The sequence below is a fragment of the Orbicella franksi genome, chromosome 4, assembly GCF_964199315.1.
Source record: "Orbicella franksi chromosome 4, jaOrbFran1.1, whole genome shotgun sequence".
Taxonomy (NCBI): Eukaryota; Metazoa; Cnidaria; class Anthozoa; order Scleractinia; family Merulinidae; genus Orbicella; species Orbicella franksi.
This window is the reverse complement of record NC_138148.1, coordinates 24534801-24551027: the sequence shown is the minus strand read 5'-3', so window position 1 is coordinate 24551027 and position 16227 is coordinate 24534801. Positions and strand designations below refer to the sequence as shown.

Here is a 16227-nt window from a genome sequence, read left to right as displayed (position 1 = left end):
CTACACGTCTCCTTTCAGAAGTCTTCTTACGTTTCAGAGCTTAACAACAAAAATAATCGCAAAGATTATTAAGGTAAATTAAATGAAAACAAAAACAGTCTTTCAACCTGGCACGGAATTGGAACATAAATGAACAAACATGCAAAGCTTTACATTTAGAACTTAAAAATCCCGTTATGTTTTTCATTAGCAATCGTAAAAGATTTGTAAGCTATCTGAATGACAGCATACAGGCATGTATTCCCTTTGAGTTTAAAACTACAATCAAGTCGTTTGTAATGAAATAAAGTTATCACAACTTCTACTCTTTTCTTAGTTACTCGGTCCCGAAGAAAAATTTAATCTTTAATGTTACACAGGTAATTCTACAGTTTAGTTTCGTGAATTTTAGTCCTTCTAGCCAACTGGAAGTCGAGGGTAGCGAACTCGAACTTAGCAAACTCAACAGGTAGGGGAACCAGCTGCTACCTTAGAAACGAATTATTTGTTACCGCAGTGTCTAGTTATTGCATGTTCTTATGTCAGTTTTGTTACGATTCTTGTCAGTGCTACCTCAAATTTGTAACCCCATAATAACAATGGATAAACTACAGAAAACTTACCTGATCTTCACCCACTACAACAGTTTCCATCGTTTGTTTGTCTTCGCTGTCGTTGTCATCAGCAATCAAATCCTTATTTCTCAGGTCTCTGGCTCCAATCAAGAAGAAAACTGTTGCACTGTGATGGATCATCTAAGAGAGTAAGAAACTTTCCTTACACCTCGGTGAAAAAAATTGCGGGCTGAATAATTTGCAAACTAAATATTGAGCGTTTCTAAAAAAAGAGTCATTTTAACTGAAGGTATAACGTTATGGTTATTTACTTATTCTTCCAAAATGGTAATTGGATTTAGTCTAAGAGAACTGACGTGTTCTTAGTTTAAAAGAGCTACATCACGAAAGAAGCAATTTTGTAGTTCGTAATTTTTCTTACTCTTTCTCTGTCATAATCACCAGTAGCATAGCTCTATTAATGAATGTGTGATTTAGAAAAGCTGTTACTTACTATGTAATAACAGAATCCTTGCTTCGATGATGCCTAAAATTACCCACATCACTTTCACAGTATTCCCAGTAAAGATTTCAGCCTCGGTTGCCATAATCTTTGCAGTGTCCATAACGTCAACAGTTTTGTCTCCAGGGAAGTAAAGGGCTGCTCGTCTGTAATGTCTAGTGCTTGTTCATGAAGCCATGGTCAAATGGATGATTCACGCAATGATAACACTATTGAGGTTTCCAGTACTCAGGTATCGGATTTACGGCAAGACGTGTTTAAGTTCTCTTTTTATAAGGATAAATCTAATTAGAAACAATTGACGCTAATTGATGTCCCAGGTCACTCCCTCTTTACAGGTTTCCACACAATGATGTGTGAATAAATCTTAATGATCTGATGTGTGACTTTTTCTGAAACAAAATGAAACAAAACAAAACAATCAAAACACAAAAACAAACAAAATAGCGGCTTTGACACTTGAATTACTCTTAAAACCGTCATAACATTAAACCAAACAGGGACGATTTTTCTAAAAGCTCATGTTCCACACAGTTTACGTGTTTTTGCAGGTATTTGTAGAGTGCACGCACTTTTTTTGTGTCCCTTCAGTCCAGTGCTCCGCCCTAAATTGACTGAGGTGTTACAGCCTGCTGCCTTCCATGCCCTCTTAATTGTGCTGACTCCAATTCTAATCCCAGTAAGGTCATTCTCTAAACGTTTTTCAGTTCAGAAGCCGTGACCTCGGGATCCCACCTGTAGACCTCATCGATTTTCCTCTTCATGGGTGAACTGGCTTTTGGTGGTCACCCACAGCAGTCTTCAAGCTGCTGTCCTTGCTTTCTTTCCCTGGCTTGCCATATAATTCAAGCAACTGTTGTTCTTACAACGACAATGTTCTGTTCTTGAAGAATGATAACAACCTCAGTTGGAGTTTTGTTGGCGTTAACAAAAGCGAGTATCCAATTTCTCGTGTATTCACCGTACATGTTTAGGTTTAATTTGACATCAACTGGATGTTCACAGATGTTCCGACAAAGTTATGGCTACTAAGGTAACAAATCTGAACTAGTCCTGGAGCCAAACCATTATCATCCCCAGAGTCCGCACTCCTCTGAGTGTTTGTCTTTGGACAAGAATGGGAGCTGAACGAGCAAAATAAAATAATGAAACCTGTGTGTTCTTCGAGCCTCTTCTTTGGACAAGAATGGGAGCTGAACGAGCAAAATAAAATAATGAAACCTGTATGTTCTTTGAGCCTCTTCTTTAGACATAATTCAGATTTAGCGAGTTGCCAGGTGATGCTCCTTGAATCTGTTTGAAAACTTCCAAAATTACAAGCAGAAATCTCGCAATTTTAGATAAATGTACATGCGATTAAATTAAGATATTCATGTGTTAATAATGTAACCATAAGCTTACATAATCGAAATGAATCAGAACTTACGGAGAAGACTCGTTTTCAGTGGTTCACATCAGGAAAAAACTTCAGTCTCAACCTAAAGTTTAATCAAGAGTTAAGAATTTGTCACTATAGTAATTCTTATGGTAAGTGCTGGAAAAATATAAATTCGACCATGCCTTTTGCCGTCGCATGTAGCGTCTTATGCATAATTCTTTGTGTGCTACAATGTTAGCGCAAAGAAGTTCTTGCGGTTTGAAAATCCCACTGCAAAGAAGTTCTTGCGTTTCGAAAATCCTACCACAAAGAAGTTCTTGCGGTTTTAACTTCTAACCGCAAAGAAGTTCTTGCGGCTTGCAGGATCCAAGAGCAAGCGACCCGCAAGAAGCCACAAGAAGTTGACTTCTTGCAGACGCAAAAAGAAGTTCTTGCACGTGCACTATTTTTGGGCTGTACTATATGCCCCAAAGCTCTCCAAGAAATAATTAACTCAAAACATCACTGGCAGTATACTAAAACACCCTCCACCAGTGGAGTCCACAATAAAATCAGTGCAAGAAAACAATACATTCCTTTATGTCACAATATTGCCTTCACGTGTGGCAAAGAGTAACACTCAAAAAGTTTAACCATATAAATAAAACTATGCATATACCTCACAAAACTGTTTTCACCAGTGGAAATCCCCAAGTTATAAGTACATCGATTGCAACACGTACCGAAGAGATGCCTTAATTTGCTAGTAAAAACTAGTGGTATACCAAATTAAGTACCAATGCTCCACTAAACTCCTTCACTGGTGGGATACTGATTTAAACTGAGGGTAATACTGCCTTCACCAGTGGAAGTCCATAAATCATGCACAACTTCTAATTTCTATACCACAAGCTACGATCTTTGACGAAAGTCTTGGCACACCTTGCCACTTTTCCAATATCTGTCATAGCAATTATCAGTTTGCCTCCTTTCCCCCAATTCAATGATGTTTATCGTGATGAATTCATCATTGCCTGCTTACAACATTGTCGGGTGGGAAGGGGGTTCCCTATTCTAATGATGTCAGTAGGTATTGTCCCCAAATACCTTGTCAATGCATTTTCGTGCTATCTGATCCAAGTGTGCCAAGGACTTTTGTCAAGGATTGTTTCTTCACCGGTTCAGTAAAACTAGCATTATAACAAAGTACAAACATTGTACCAAACTCCTTCACTGGTGGAATACCAAATTAAAATGCACACAAAACTGATGTCGCCAGTGGAACCCATAATACTCAAACACATACATACCACAAATTGCCTTTGCCAGTAGAAACTAGCAGTATACCAAAGTACAAGTGCTCTATACTAAATTTTTTCACCGGAGACATGATACAAACAAGGCTTTTCTTACTATAAGTGGTGCTAAATCTGTCCCAAATTGATCATGCCAGAAACTAAAGATTTCCTAAAATACTGAAATAAACAGATACCAAGACGAAACCCAAAATATTGAAGGAACAAACAGCTAAAAGAAATTTAGAACTAGGCAAAAATGAAGGCAATACAGAGGGAAAACAAACGACAAATGGGGTGCAAGAACATTCCTACATAAAAAAGTCCAACCAAAGCGTGTAAAAAACACCAAAAAGACACGTGCTGACAGAGTGTATTGCGCACCAAAATAGAACTACACAAAATTACATGACCAAACAAAAAACACTGACCAGGCTAAGCAGAAAAAACCCATCGAAAATGTTGCAAGACTAACCCTTCACATAAAGCAAACAAGAAAAAGTAAATTTACCTTGTCTACAGTGCCGGGGCAGGTTCTGCTATTGATTCTACCTCTTGAGGAGGATTTTGCACTGGCTCTACGTCTTATTGCACTCCAGCAGGAGCTGGTGGGTCAGGAAGAACATTAGGTTGATCGGCCATAGAAATAGCAGGCTGGTGGTGGTTGAACAAGCTGGGAAAAATCACAAAAGACAACTGTCTTTGTGGAGTACAGAACGAAAAGACCACTGTTCAAGCGGAGAGACCAAATTTAAACTCCAAATGGCGCAAAGCATTACCGACGCTACCAGCATGGGCAAAAATGGTGCAATGTGATGGAATAACAGCATGTTTTGCAATGAGCTAATTGATTATGCAGTGACAATAGTGGTTCCCAGGTGTGTCCAAAGAAGAGGGTATCTAATGTGGTGCCTTCTTTTGGCTTGATGATTTTCACAAAGTTCTCATCCTGGAGGGCATAAGATTCAAAATTATAATACTGAAATATACCTGCTGTTGAGGCATCAGCATATTTTTAAAGAATAGATATTGTAATGGCTTCAAAATTAAATTTAAAAAAAAACCAATAATTTGATAGAAATAGTAACACAGCTTCAGGGTTAGCCTTTGCTTTAGCTCATACTACAATTTACAGAACCACACATTTGCTCTGACTTGTAAGTGATCATCATCTATTGTTTCATTATACAGTAGCTTATCGGAGTTTATTCTTGAAAGCTACCAACTCTAGATATGGCCTCTTTTTCGAATTTCCAAAGTGGCCATTTACCAGAGCTTCGGATTTATAAGGTTTATACTGCTAAAGGTATAGTGGAAGAATCAGGTAATTTACCCCATTTACTGTTATGATAATAAGCTTGTAGTGCAAAGCACCTGCTAAAGCTTCAATCACAAGTGATTTGGTATAGTTAGTTTGGAGTATTTCTAAAGCTTCTGACCATGTTGCTGGCACTTGCCTACCATTCAGTCAATCATCTCCGTTTTCCTGTGCAATAAAAGGAGAACCAGGCTTATTTCTATTATGACCATTAGGAACATCGTGATCAAATCAGCATCAGTGGACTGACAATTGCAAGATTCCTATGGTTAAAAGAAAGTGCTGTGATGGTACATTGTAGTGAGGGTACAGTAGATTATAAAACTACTTATTATAGGAACATGAAGTTGATGCAAATTCTCAAAATTCACGTTAATTTAAACCTTAACTTCATTCTGTCCGAGAAACTAGGAAACAAAAACCTTCTCTTTTCCGTACACATCTGCAATATTTATAGTTTATTCTTGGTTTTACAAGAGCGGTACAACAGCCAAGTATCTCAAAAACAAGGCCATAGCCACACTTCTAGCATAGATGAGGCAAGATCTGCATTCGGCGAACGCATGAGCCACTAGGGGGTCTGGAGGCGAGATTCCCCACTCCCCAACGGCCCCACCAGAAAACTTTGAAATCTATAAGCTCTGCAACACCATTTTCAGTGTTGTTAAATATTTGTTTGTATTTATTGAGGAAAATCAGTCTTGTTCAACTGGGGATTATTTTCCAAACTAAACATATTTTGTTTTTAATTTGGGTTAAAATCTAGATGAGGCAAGTGACTCGTCTTGCCTACCTGAAGAGACATCAAAAGTTGCGTTAATTTTCTTCATTTGAAAATTTGCTCCGTCCCTCGCGTTAATTCCCTTTTTTAAAGGAAATTTCCCTCAAATTCTCTTTAATTTAAGTCACGTTAATTTGCCATAATAATAAGGTATAACAATTGCTAGAATGCCACATTTGACAGTGAATTTTTTCTTTGAAGAGGATGTAAGAAAAGGATAAAACTACTACAAATTTTTCATCAGAGAATCATTGCGAGAGTCTGCCGCTACTTTAGCAGGCTGGAAAACTGTATGGAAACCCAGTGTCAAATAATTTTCGTAAATATTGAATTCTAAAACATTTATGGATACTTGGATACTTGAGACACCACATATAGGATTTTACTGAAAAATTTGAAGAATGCAGGTATAATAGAAAGTATCCAGTTGTAATTTTCTGCATAGTCATTTGCCTGTAATTTCACCAGACGGCAAAATCAGGACAGCCAACAATGAACGTGAATTTTCAAGTTCGAAAGCAATAATTTAGGGCGACAAACAACACAAAGAAAGTCAAATAAACAATAAAAACAGAGATAGTTTTACTGAGAATCTCAAGTAGGATAAGGTAGGATAAAGGACAACATTTATTTTACGATGAAAAAAAAATTGACAAAAAATGTCAGACTCTTCCAAGAACAAATTCATAAACAAACGCAGCATCTGTATCACCCATAAATGTAATACTGACCATAAATGTAACAACTTTTAACCACCAATGTAATGAATCCACCAACCATAAATGTAATAAAATTTGACCATAAATGTAATAAACTAGACAACCATAAATGTAATATGGTTTAACCATAAATGTAATAAACTGCGTAATACCTCTGAGTCAAGGGGTAATGGTGTTTAGTAAGCCTGCTAGTGTTCAAAGTTCAAGCATGACGTCTAGTGCACAAATTAAAGGTCTTTCTGATTGTAAATTGGTGACACGATAGCTATATAAATCAAATAGAGTTCTTCCTTAGAAGTGAGTTCTCTTGTTTGAGGAAGCACAATTTTGAAATTGGCCTCGTCAATATAGATGACTTTGTGGCAACCTTGACTGATCGGATCAATCCATCCCTTTCTGGGTATACTTCAAGAACGTGACCTAAAGGCCATTGGCCACGATGAACTCTTTCATCAGCGGTGAGAATTAGGTCACTCACTCACTGCCCAGTGCCCACTGGCATGTAGGGCAGCAACAAAGTTCTTCCACTTCTGTCTGTCTTTGGCCAGCTGTTGGATCTTGTTCCAGCTCTGTTTTAAGCCCCTCAATTCTGTCTCTACAGTATGACACCATCTATTCTTAGGCCTGCTACGCTTGCGCCTGCCTTCGGGAGTCCAGAATAGTGCTGTCTTTGTGATGGATTCATTATCCTTTCAAATGGCATGGCCAATCCACCTCCAGCCTCGTTGCATAATAATACTATCCATGTCCTCCTGTTTGCACCACGAAAGCAGATCCTTGTTGGAAATGGTCTGAGGCCAGAAGATGCAAAGTATTTTTTGCAGACTTTCGGTGTGAAAGGTTGACAGCTTTCCCAGATCACTTTCTAACATTCACCAACATTCTGACCCATACAAAAGGGTAGACAGAACACAGCTCTGATAGATCTTGGGCTTGGTATGTGTACTGTACTGTGACGACCGCCACACATTGTTCAGCATCCTGAAGGTGTTTCTGGCTTTGTTTAGCCGGCTCTGGATGTCTAAGCCTGCACCACCATCTTGCCTGACAATGCTGCCCAAGCATTTAAACTGATCAGTCATTGGGAGGTCTTTTCCATTCACCTTAATGGGCTGGCGGTTAGAGATGTTAAGGGTCATGACCTCTGTTTTGGTAAGTAGTCCCACCTGGTGTGCATATTTACTTAAAAGGCTGGTCTTCTCTTGCATGTGGCTGTGGGTGTGAGAAAGCAGAGCTAAATCATCTGCAAAATCTAGATCCTCTAAGGTGGAGAAGAGGGTCCACCTGATGCTCCTGGGATGGTCTTCTGTGGTACGGCACATAACCCAATCAATGGCTAAGTTGAATAGCAGTGCAGACATCATGCAACCCTGTCTGACGCCCATCTTTACCTCAAAACTGATATCACTGTTCTCTATGCTACAAGTGAAGGCTTCATAGAAGCTCTGTATAAGTTGGACAATCTTCTGGGGAACACCATAGGCTTGAAGTATGTGCCACAAGCTGTCTCTGTATACTGTCGAAAGCCTTTTGGAAATCTACAAAGTTTATGTACAGCCGCCTCTGCCATTCGGTACATTGCTCAATGATGTTACGCAGTGTGAATAGCTGATCTGCACAACCCCTACCCCTGTGGAATCCAGCCTGTTCTTGCCTGAGCTGCTGATCTACTGCACAGAAGATTCGTTGGATGATAATCTTTGCCAGGATTTTACTTGGGGTGGATAGGAGGGTGACGCCGCACCAGTTATTGCAGTCACTTAGTGGACCTTTTTTGTGGATCTTTATGATGGTACCTTTGGTCCAGTCATCTGGCACTCTCTCCTGCTCCCACACTGCAGTAAACAGGGGCTGTAGAATCCTTGCTGAAAGTTCAGGGTCAGCCTTGAAAAGCTCCACATTCAAGCTGTCTTGGCCAGGAGCTTTCTTGTTTTTTAAGGTTTTTATGGCTGCAATGATTTCGTGCTTGTTTGGAAGATCTGTGTTCACATCCAGGTTGGTCTCAGCCTCTTGAATGTCAGCTTCAACTGTGGGTGGGGGTCTGTCGAGGACATCCTTAAAGTACTCTGCCCAACGAGCCTCCTGCTCTCTTTCGGTGGTAAGCAAGTCTACCCTGTAAATCCTTAACAGGGGGTACCTTTCTGCCCCCATACTTGCCACATACCAGTTTTGTGATTTTGTAAACCTTTCCTTGCTCTCCTCTGTTAGCTGCATTCTCTGCCTGCGTGGCAAGTTCATCAATATATGCATGTTTGTCAGCTCTTGCCATTCTCTTAACACTTCAGTCAACCTCTCTGTGCTGGATCTTATAGCGTTCTAGCAACCTTTCTGATTTGGTGTCAAGTAGTTTCTTCTTCAGATTTTGTCTGCCCTCGATGGCTCTTAAGGTTGCTGGCTTTATCCACTTCTTCTTCTTTACTGCCTTCTTAAAACCTAGACACGCCTTGCTGCTCTCTGTGAAAGTGAATGACACTTGCTTCCATATATTGTTGACCTCATCAGGTTCAGGCTCATCAGACGGAACTGCCAAGGATTGAAATCAATTTCTGAGTTGAGAGATGAAGGCATTCTTCACTGATGGCTCTTTCAAGTTCTCTATGTTGAAGCGCTGGTTGCAAGATGGCTTTCAATGAGTGCTTCTTAGCTTCAGCTTAACATACACCATGACAAGATGATGGTCACTGCCAACATCAGCTTCTCTTCTCACCTTAACATCCAGAAGTGAGCATCCCCATGTGCCATTAATCACCAAGTGATCAATCTGGTTCCGATCTCTACTGTTAGGAGAGCACTGTGTAAGCTTGTGAATATCACGGTGAGGGAAGATTGTTCCTCCAATGACCAGGTTGTATGCTGCACACAGTTCTGCAAGATGTTCTCCATTTTCATTCATAGTACCACAGCCTTCCTTTCCCATTGCTCTGTCATAGCTCAAATTATCACTTCCTACCTTTGCATTAAGATCACCCATTATAACCAGCATGTCATGACGTGGTAGTTTCTCCAGTTTCAGCTTGCAGTTGTGCATAGAAGCTGTCTTTCGTGGTGTCATCACTGTCGTTTGTTGGTGCATAACATTGGACAAGGGACAGGTTAACATGCTTCCCCTGCATTCTAGCTGTCATAAGTCTGCTGTTGATTGGTTTCCACTCTAAGAGGTACTTTTCCAATCCCTTCTTGAGTATGATGGCAACTCCCTCATGGTGTTGGTTGTCATCCCTGCCAGCATACAGCACAGGTTCTCCAGTTGATGTCTTCACTCTTCCAGAACCTGTCCACCTGCTCTCACTGACTCCTAGAATATGCAAGCAATAGCACCTCATTTCAGCTGTTTGATACAGGGTTCGTACATTCCAAAAACCTATTCTAGTCTTAGTCTTGGTGCCTAGGACTTTCATAATCCTGCTAGTGGCTTCCTTGCAGATTTCACCACTGCCATTCATCTGTGTAATTTGAGGTGACTCTGAAAGGCCACGGCACACAGTTGTGGTTGTATCCTTTGCTGCTGTTTCTGTAACATAATGATTTTTTTTAACAGGACAGGGTTGTTGGCCCTGTGCCAAACCCCCAACCTGGAGCGCCAGAAGATCACTTTTTGTCAGGGCCCTACCAGGAGTACAAGACTCCAGCTGGCATAGCTCTCCGGGTTATTGGGACACGCAAACCACCCTACCACGATAAGGTAGTGATCCCATAAGGGTGGGAGAATTAGGTCGCCCACAGCAAATCATGATGTGTCTTGATCCATTTCAGCCGTTCTTGCAAGCTTGGTAAGTGTTCTAGCTAACAACCATCGCTTTCAAAATACGTCTGCAAGGTATTGAACCTGCTTCCAGCGACTTTGGCAGTATAAATCAATCTTCACAGAGACTCCTGGTGGAAAGTTTGAAGCAGTAACAAGTGCTTGGGAGTCAAAGGTTCTGCGTCGATAGAACTATCATTGTTAGCAGTCAAAGGTCATCCATTTAGAATTCCCTCGACTTCCACCATCAATGTTTGCAGTGCCTCTCCAGAAACCAATTGCTCTCTAAGAAGGACTCAGAATCTTTCTCACTGAACGAATTACTTGTTCCCAGATTCCTCCTATGTGTGATGCTCCAGGGGGGTTAAACTTCCACTCGATGTTCTTCTGGTGTAAAAACCCTTCAGTCTTCTGCTGATTCCAGCTGTTTATGGCCTCATGGATCTCCCTCTCTCCGCCAGTTAAATTGGTACCATTGTCACCTCTTATCATCTTTGGCATTCCTCTTCTGCTAATGAATCTGCGAAGAGTGTTGATAAACGAATCCGTTTTAAGAGATTCGGTCACTTCAATGTGGGTTGCTCCCATAGTTAAGCAAGAGAAAAGACATCCATAATGTTTTACAGTACTTCTGCCTTGCTTCACGTACAATGGACCAAACAAATCTATGCCAACGTAAGAGGACAGGGGCTCATCAGGAGTTAGCCTGTCGCTGGGTAAATCTGCCATTACTTGTTGGCCCTTTAGAGCATTTTGTTTTCGGTAGGTCAAGTAGTTACCAAGTACTCTTCAGACAGCGGCCTGTCCCTGGATAATCCAGTACTTCTGTCTTAAATTGGTCAGGATGTATTCTTGGCCTAGGTGTCCCACAGATTCATGGACATCCATAACAAGCAGCTTGGTAACACAGTGCTTGGAAGGTAACAACAATTTATGTTTTGATGGGTACTTCAAAGTAGAATTCTGAAGCCTACTGACAACTCTCAACATCCCTCTTCATCTAGAAATGGTCTCAATTTGTACACCGAGCCAAATGAACCGATATTCTTCATTGTGCACTTCTCAGGTTCTCCATGCCTTACATCATGGAGGGCCTTAATCACAGGTAGAGAGGCTGATTTCTGCACATACTTGATGATTTGAGCCTCCGCATATAGTAATTCATCAATAGACAGCCTGCCACAAGGTGATACATCAACAGGTGATGAAACTCACAAGCACCTCCTTTGCTTTAAGAATTGTACAAGTCTCAGAAGCCAAGCAACAGCTCTCTTGAACTTGTACCATAATGAACATTGGAGCATCATTAGGTCCAGTGGTCGTTTTTCCTCCATCTGGGTAACATGATTCGTTTGACCTCGAGCTCTGATTTCTGGGTCTTCATCGGAAGTAATGGCTAAGGAGACTGGATTGGTGGGCCATGATGACTTATTTTCCCACAGAAATGCAGGGCCTCTGAACCATCTCTCATTGCTCAACAACTCCTCTACCGTCAGACCTCGGCTAACATCATCTGTTGGCCCAAGACCTACCTCTAATTGTCTCTGCAATAGGACCACATCACCTGGTAGCACCACTGGACTCGAGAGACTTATGGGTATTATAGATGATCTATTTTGCAATACGGCTTGGACCGAGATAGCCTTTGTTTTTCCCCAAGCATTTCGACTGACACCTTTGAGTAGCCAGAGAGTACCTGCTTTACACAATTCACGAGAAGGCTTGTTAAGCAACTTCAATTCCCCTTTTTGAATGTGGCGAGGGCTTAATTTCAGCATCTTTTTCAATGTGCCAATTTGTCTACACCGGAAGATCTTTAATACATTACATTTGCCATGTGCCAAAATTAAGATTTCTGCTTGCATAATAGGGTCTAAGATACAAACTGTCAAAGGCCAGAAAGGGGATCTCATTCAGATCAACGAGGTGTGACCAAATTCCAAACAATACAGAATCAAACAATACAGAAACTTGTTTAAAACTTTATAATTGTCTTTTATTACGTCACACCTGTTAAACTACTTTACAATGATCATATCCGTGTAAGCGACATGACTTACAAACCCACTAGCCAAGGCAATACATTCACAAAGTTACAAAAAAGAACAACAAAAATAGTCCAGATCAATGGTTTTGCTCTCATCTGTTCCCACCAGATCAGCCTCTCGTACAATGGCTTCAACAACTCCTCTCTTTTCTCTGGTAATGCTTCTCACCCACGCAGCAAATCCAGCAACATCAGCACGAACTGCCACTCTGAAACACCTTCCAACTTCCAGTACACTCTGTAGCAATTCAAGGGGTGCATAGTCATTTCCACTCTCCCTGTAGTTGGTGGCAGCCAGATGATGCAATTTGTTTCAGTTATCATGAATCAACTCAAATCTGTTTGGTTCAGGGATTGTAGAGCTGCAGCCATTACAATCGTGCGCAGGACAATGGGAAATGACTGGAGAGAGGTCCAAGCACTATGGAAGGTATCCACAGAGTACCCCGTTGATAACAGTACTTTGTGCTGAAAGGTTATCCTGGGGAAATATTTGATTGTTACGGAGCCCCACAAGGGACATGCAGCTTATCGACTTGTCAAGATGTCGAAATGTCCAAGTGTTGAGCTATTGAAATGTCGAGATATCGAGATGTGGAGTTGTTGAGTTTTGGATGTCGACATGTTGACATGTCGAGATGTCGAGGTGTTGAGGTGTCAGGAGGTCGGAATGTCGGGACGTCAGGATGTTGAGATGTCAAGATGTCGCAATGTCGCGAAAGAAAAGTTGAGAATGTTGGTCCAGAACGCTAAAAGACTTATTGCAGGCTTATGAAAACGGTGTCATGGCCAAAAGAGTCAAAATGGCAGAAAAGGTCTTTACAGTGTTTCTTCTCTCAAGCTGCCTTTTCTTTAGGGCACAAGCGGTTCTTGAGAGGTACCTACCTGTCTTAGAACAACAAGCACACACGAATCATGATCAACTGATAGAAAGGTATGTTAGCCTTGATTTTACACAGTGTGAAATCTGTGCCTTCGTTGTCCTCACTCATGGAATCAGGATAAGCGCACATCAGCTGAAAAGAATATTGCAGAGGCGTGGCTTAAAAAGAAGGGGACATCATACTGACCTTGGTTTGGTCATTAGCGCAATCAAACAAGAACTGGAAGGAAGTGGGATCTGTATAGGTTACCGTGCAATGTGGCAGCGACCAAGAAATGATTGTGGAATGGTGGTTAGTCAAGAAACAGTGTGTCACGCTTTAAGGATAATAGATCCTGAGGGAGTGTCTGAACGACTAAGAAACAGGTTGAAGCGAAGACAATATAGAGGTAAGGGACCGAACTTCTTGTGGCACATTGACGGTTATGATAAACTTAAACCCTTTAGATTTTGTGTTCACAGGTGCATAGATGGATTTAGCAGGCGAATTATGTGGCTGGAGGTCGGTTCTACGAATAGCGATTCGCGTGTTGTGGCAAATTATTTTGTTGGCTGCATTAGACAAGTTGGTGGTATGGCAAGAGTAGTGCGTGCTGATTACGGAACAGAAAACGTAAAAGTAGCAGGTATCCAAAGTTTTTTTAAGCATGACTGCAATGATTCTCTGTCAGGTAGCAAAAGCTTCATGTATGGCAAGTCTTCCTCGAATCAGAGGATTGAAGCCTGGTGGGGTCAGCTACGAAGAAATTGTGCAGAGTGGTGGATTAATCACTTCAAAGATTTGAGAGATCTCGGTTTGTATTGTGATGGTTATGTCATGCATGTGGAATGCTTAAAGTTCTGCTATATGCGTTTGATACGAGATGAGCTTCAAAGAGCTGCTATTCAATGGAATCTACATCGCATTAGACCTTCAACTGACCCCAATTCTCCCCCCAGAAGACCCGAGACTTTGTACTTCATGCCATCCTTAACAGGGAGACAAATAAGAGATTATAAGTACCCCATTGTCGGTGACGACATCAATATTCCCAAAGAGGTTTGCTGCTGTGACCCTCTGGCTGACTATTTAGATTCATTTTCACAACTGGCTACAATAATAATGAATGAGCATGGACTTCACCAGCCTGAGACACCCGAAGCAGCAAAGGAACTATATATCAAACTTTTGGATGCAATAGAAAACATATGATGACTTAATTGTCTAATGACGCATCACATCTTTCCATTTAATGTACAAAAATTTTTGTTTTTGACGCGGCCATTGTAATAGGACTTATTGGTGGTGTTACCATTCACAAATCTTCTTCAACGTTATAGTCTGTTCGTTTAAAACTTTAAGCAGTTATCATAGTTTGTTAAGGGTAAATAAAAACTTCTACCTCAATTTGAGGATTTGTCTTTATGCAATGCTGCAATTGTACAATAAATAAAGGTTGCTGTTTTATAGAAAATGCAATTTAATTTTTTTTTTCAGTAACATTTATGGGTGAGAACCTGTCATTTGGTCTCCAATATTCATCCCAACTCGAGTATTTCACTGAGGGGGACTCTCATATAAAAAGGATGGGGGTGCTTGTCGTACCTTTTAGGGGTTTGAGAAGTGATAATGGTACTACTTAGGGTGTTCAGCCTTAAAAGGTCCACAGTGGGAGAGTTTATGGTACCTTTTAGGGTATAGATCCGAAACAGGTCAGTGGAATTTATCACTATCATTATTAGTAACCCAAGTGGGAAAAACATAAATCATTTTTATCAGTACTCATGACTACTGCTACACAAGGGATCTTTGCCACAAAGAAGTGCTTATGGCACCTTGTCGTATTCAGCAGTACATGGAGTATGAAAAGGGATCTTGGAAAAGCGGGTAAGTACATGTGGGTGCTTTCCAGCCTGTGTATTGAAAGAATCGTCTTTAAATACTGTTAATACAAAATTTTATTTCAACTGGAACAGTCTTTCAACTTTACATTCTATATTTCTCCAAAACATTAGTTAACAAACACTTAACACTTGTTCCCAGCAAGTACCATGCCGTTAATGAAGGCATCCACTGTTTTCATGTCTGTGGTCGTACGATGTGACAATGAAATTAATTTTAACAAAGTTAACTGCAGTCAAACAGAACAACAAAACAACTGCAGACGGTATTTCACTGCATATACCATTGGTAAAAGCTGATTGCTTCGAAATACAAATTCCTAACTAAAACCGTTTCTCGGAGGATCATGTGTCCTATTCATGCTATGCATAGGCTTTTGTAAACTTTTAGGTCATCAACAGCTTAACCTATTTTCTACGTAAGAATCATCTGAGACATTCGTCTGCTTCCAATTTTAAAGAAATTTACATAATGTCTTCGGAATTGGAAAGAAAATTGTTCTTCGAAGCAAAAAGCCCTACTGAATTAAATAGTAGAAACACAACTTGCGACTTGTGCAAGGAAAGTCAGTATTTCCAACCACTCGCCAAACGGAACGGAACTTGTGATGTTACAGTCTATAACCAATAACACTAATCAAAAAATATTAACAGCCTCCCGGCAGGCAAGGCCTGAAAGCTCACTAAGTCTCTAACAGAGCATTTGCATGTTTGTTCAATGTCTAGTCATCCCTATCGCCAAAACTTAAAAACCAAATGAGACTGATGGGCGGAAATACAATAAGTAAACCAAGTGCATTGAAGACAGCAACCTCCAAAACAAAGATAGCTCACCTTTTCCTTTTGAATAGAAATTTGTCAGCGAGCGCCATTTTCTCTACGCGAATTTGTTTATTAATGTGCTATGTAAGACAGACAATGATGTCGCTCATTGTAATTACACTTAGACGTCTTAGGGTAGGTCACAAGAATGACGGCCTGGCAAAATTTAAAAAGCGCCACCAAGTTACTATCAAATCTGTTGTGAAAGCAATAAACATGTGACGTTATTATCATTTCTAGGCATTTTCTGCGCTTCAAAGAGAACCCATCTCGCAAATTTCGCTACTATTTAAGAACTGATTGAATTCATGCTTGAACTCGGAATA

General features: G+C 40.6%; 2 protein-coding genes across 2 annotated transcripts in view; one reads left to right on the top strand and one right to left on the bottom strand.

Annotated features, from left to right (window-relative positions):
• Positions 1–1358: 1358 nt before the first annotated feature.
• Positions 1359–16227, bottom strand: part of LOC145484957 (uncharacterized) — a 28657-nt gene continuing 13788 nt past the window's right edge. The window contains exon 8 of the mRNA XM_081463582.1: positions 1359–1448. Within this exon, the coding sequence (XP_081319708.1) occupies positions 1378–1448 (71 nt within the window). The 3' untranslated portion in view covers positions 1359–1377. The remainder of the gene's footprint in view (positions 1449–16227) is intronic.
• On the top strand, positions 13101–14423 carry LOC145484984 (uncharacterized). The gene has a single exon (XM_081463617.1). It carries the CDS (start codon positions 13101–13103, stop codon positions 14388–14390), a length of 1290 nt encoding a protein of 429 aa, XP_081319743.1. The 3' UTR covers positions 14391–14423.

Bases quoted from the DNA above. Each gene is read 5' to 3' on its own strand.
- LOC145484984 (XM_081463617.1), top strand. From the start codon at position 13,101: ATGGCCAAAAGAGTCAAAATGGCAGAAAAGGTCTTTACAGTGTTTCTT.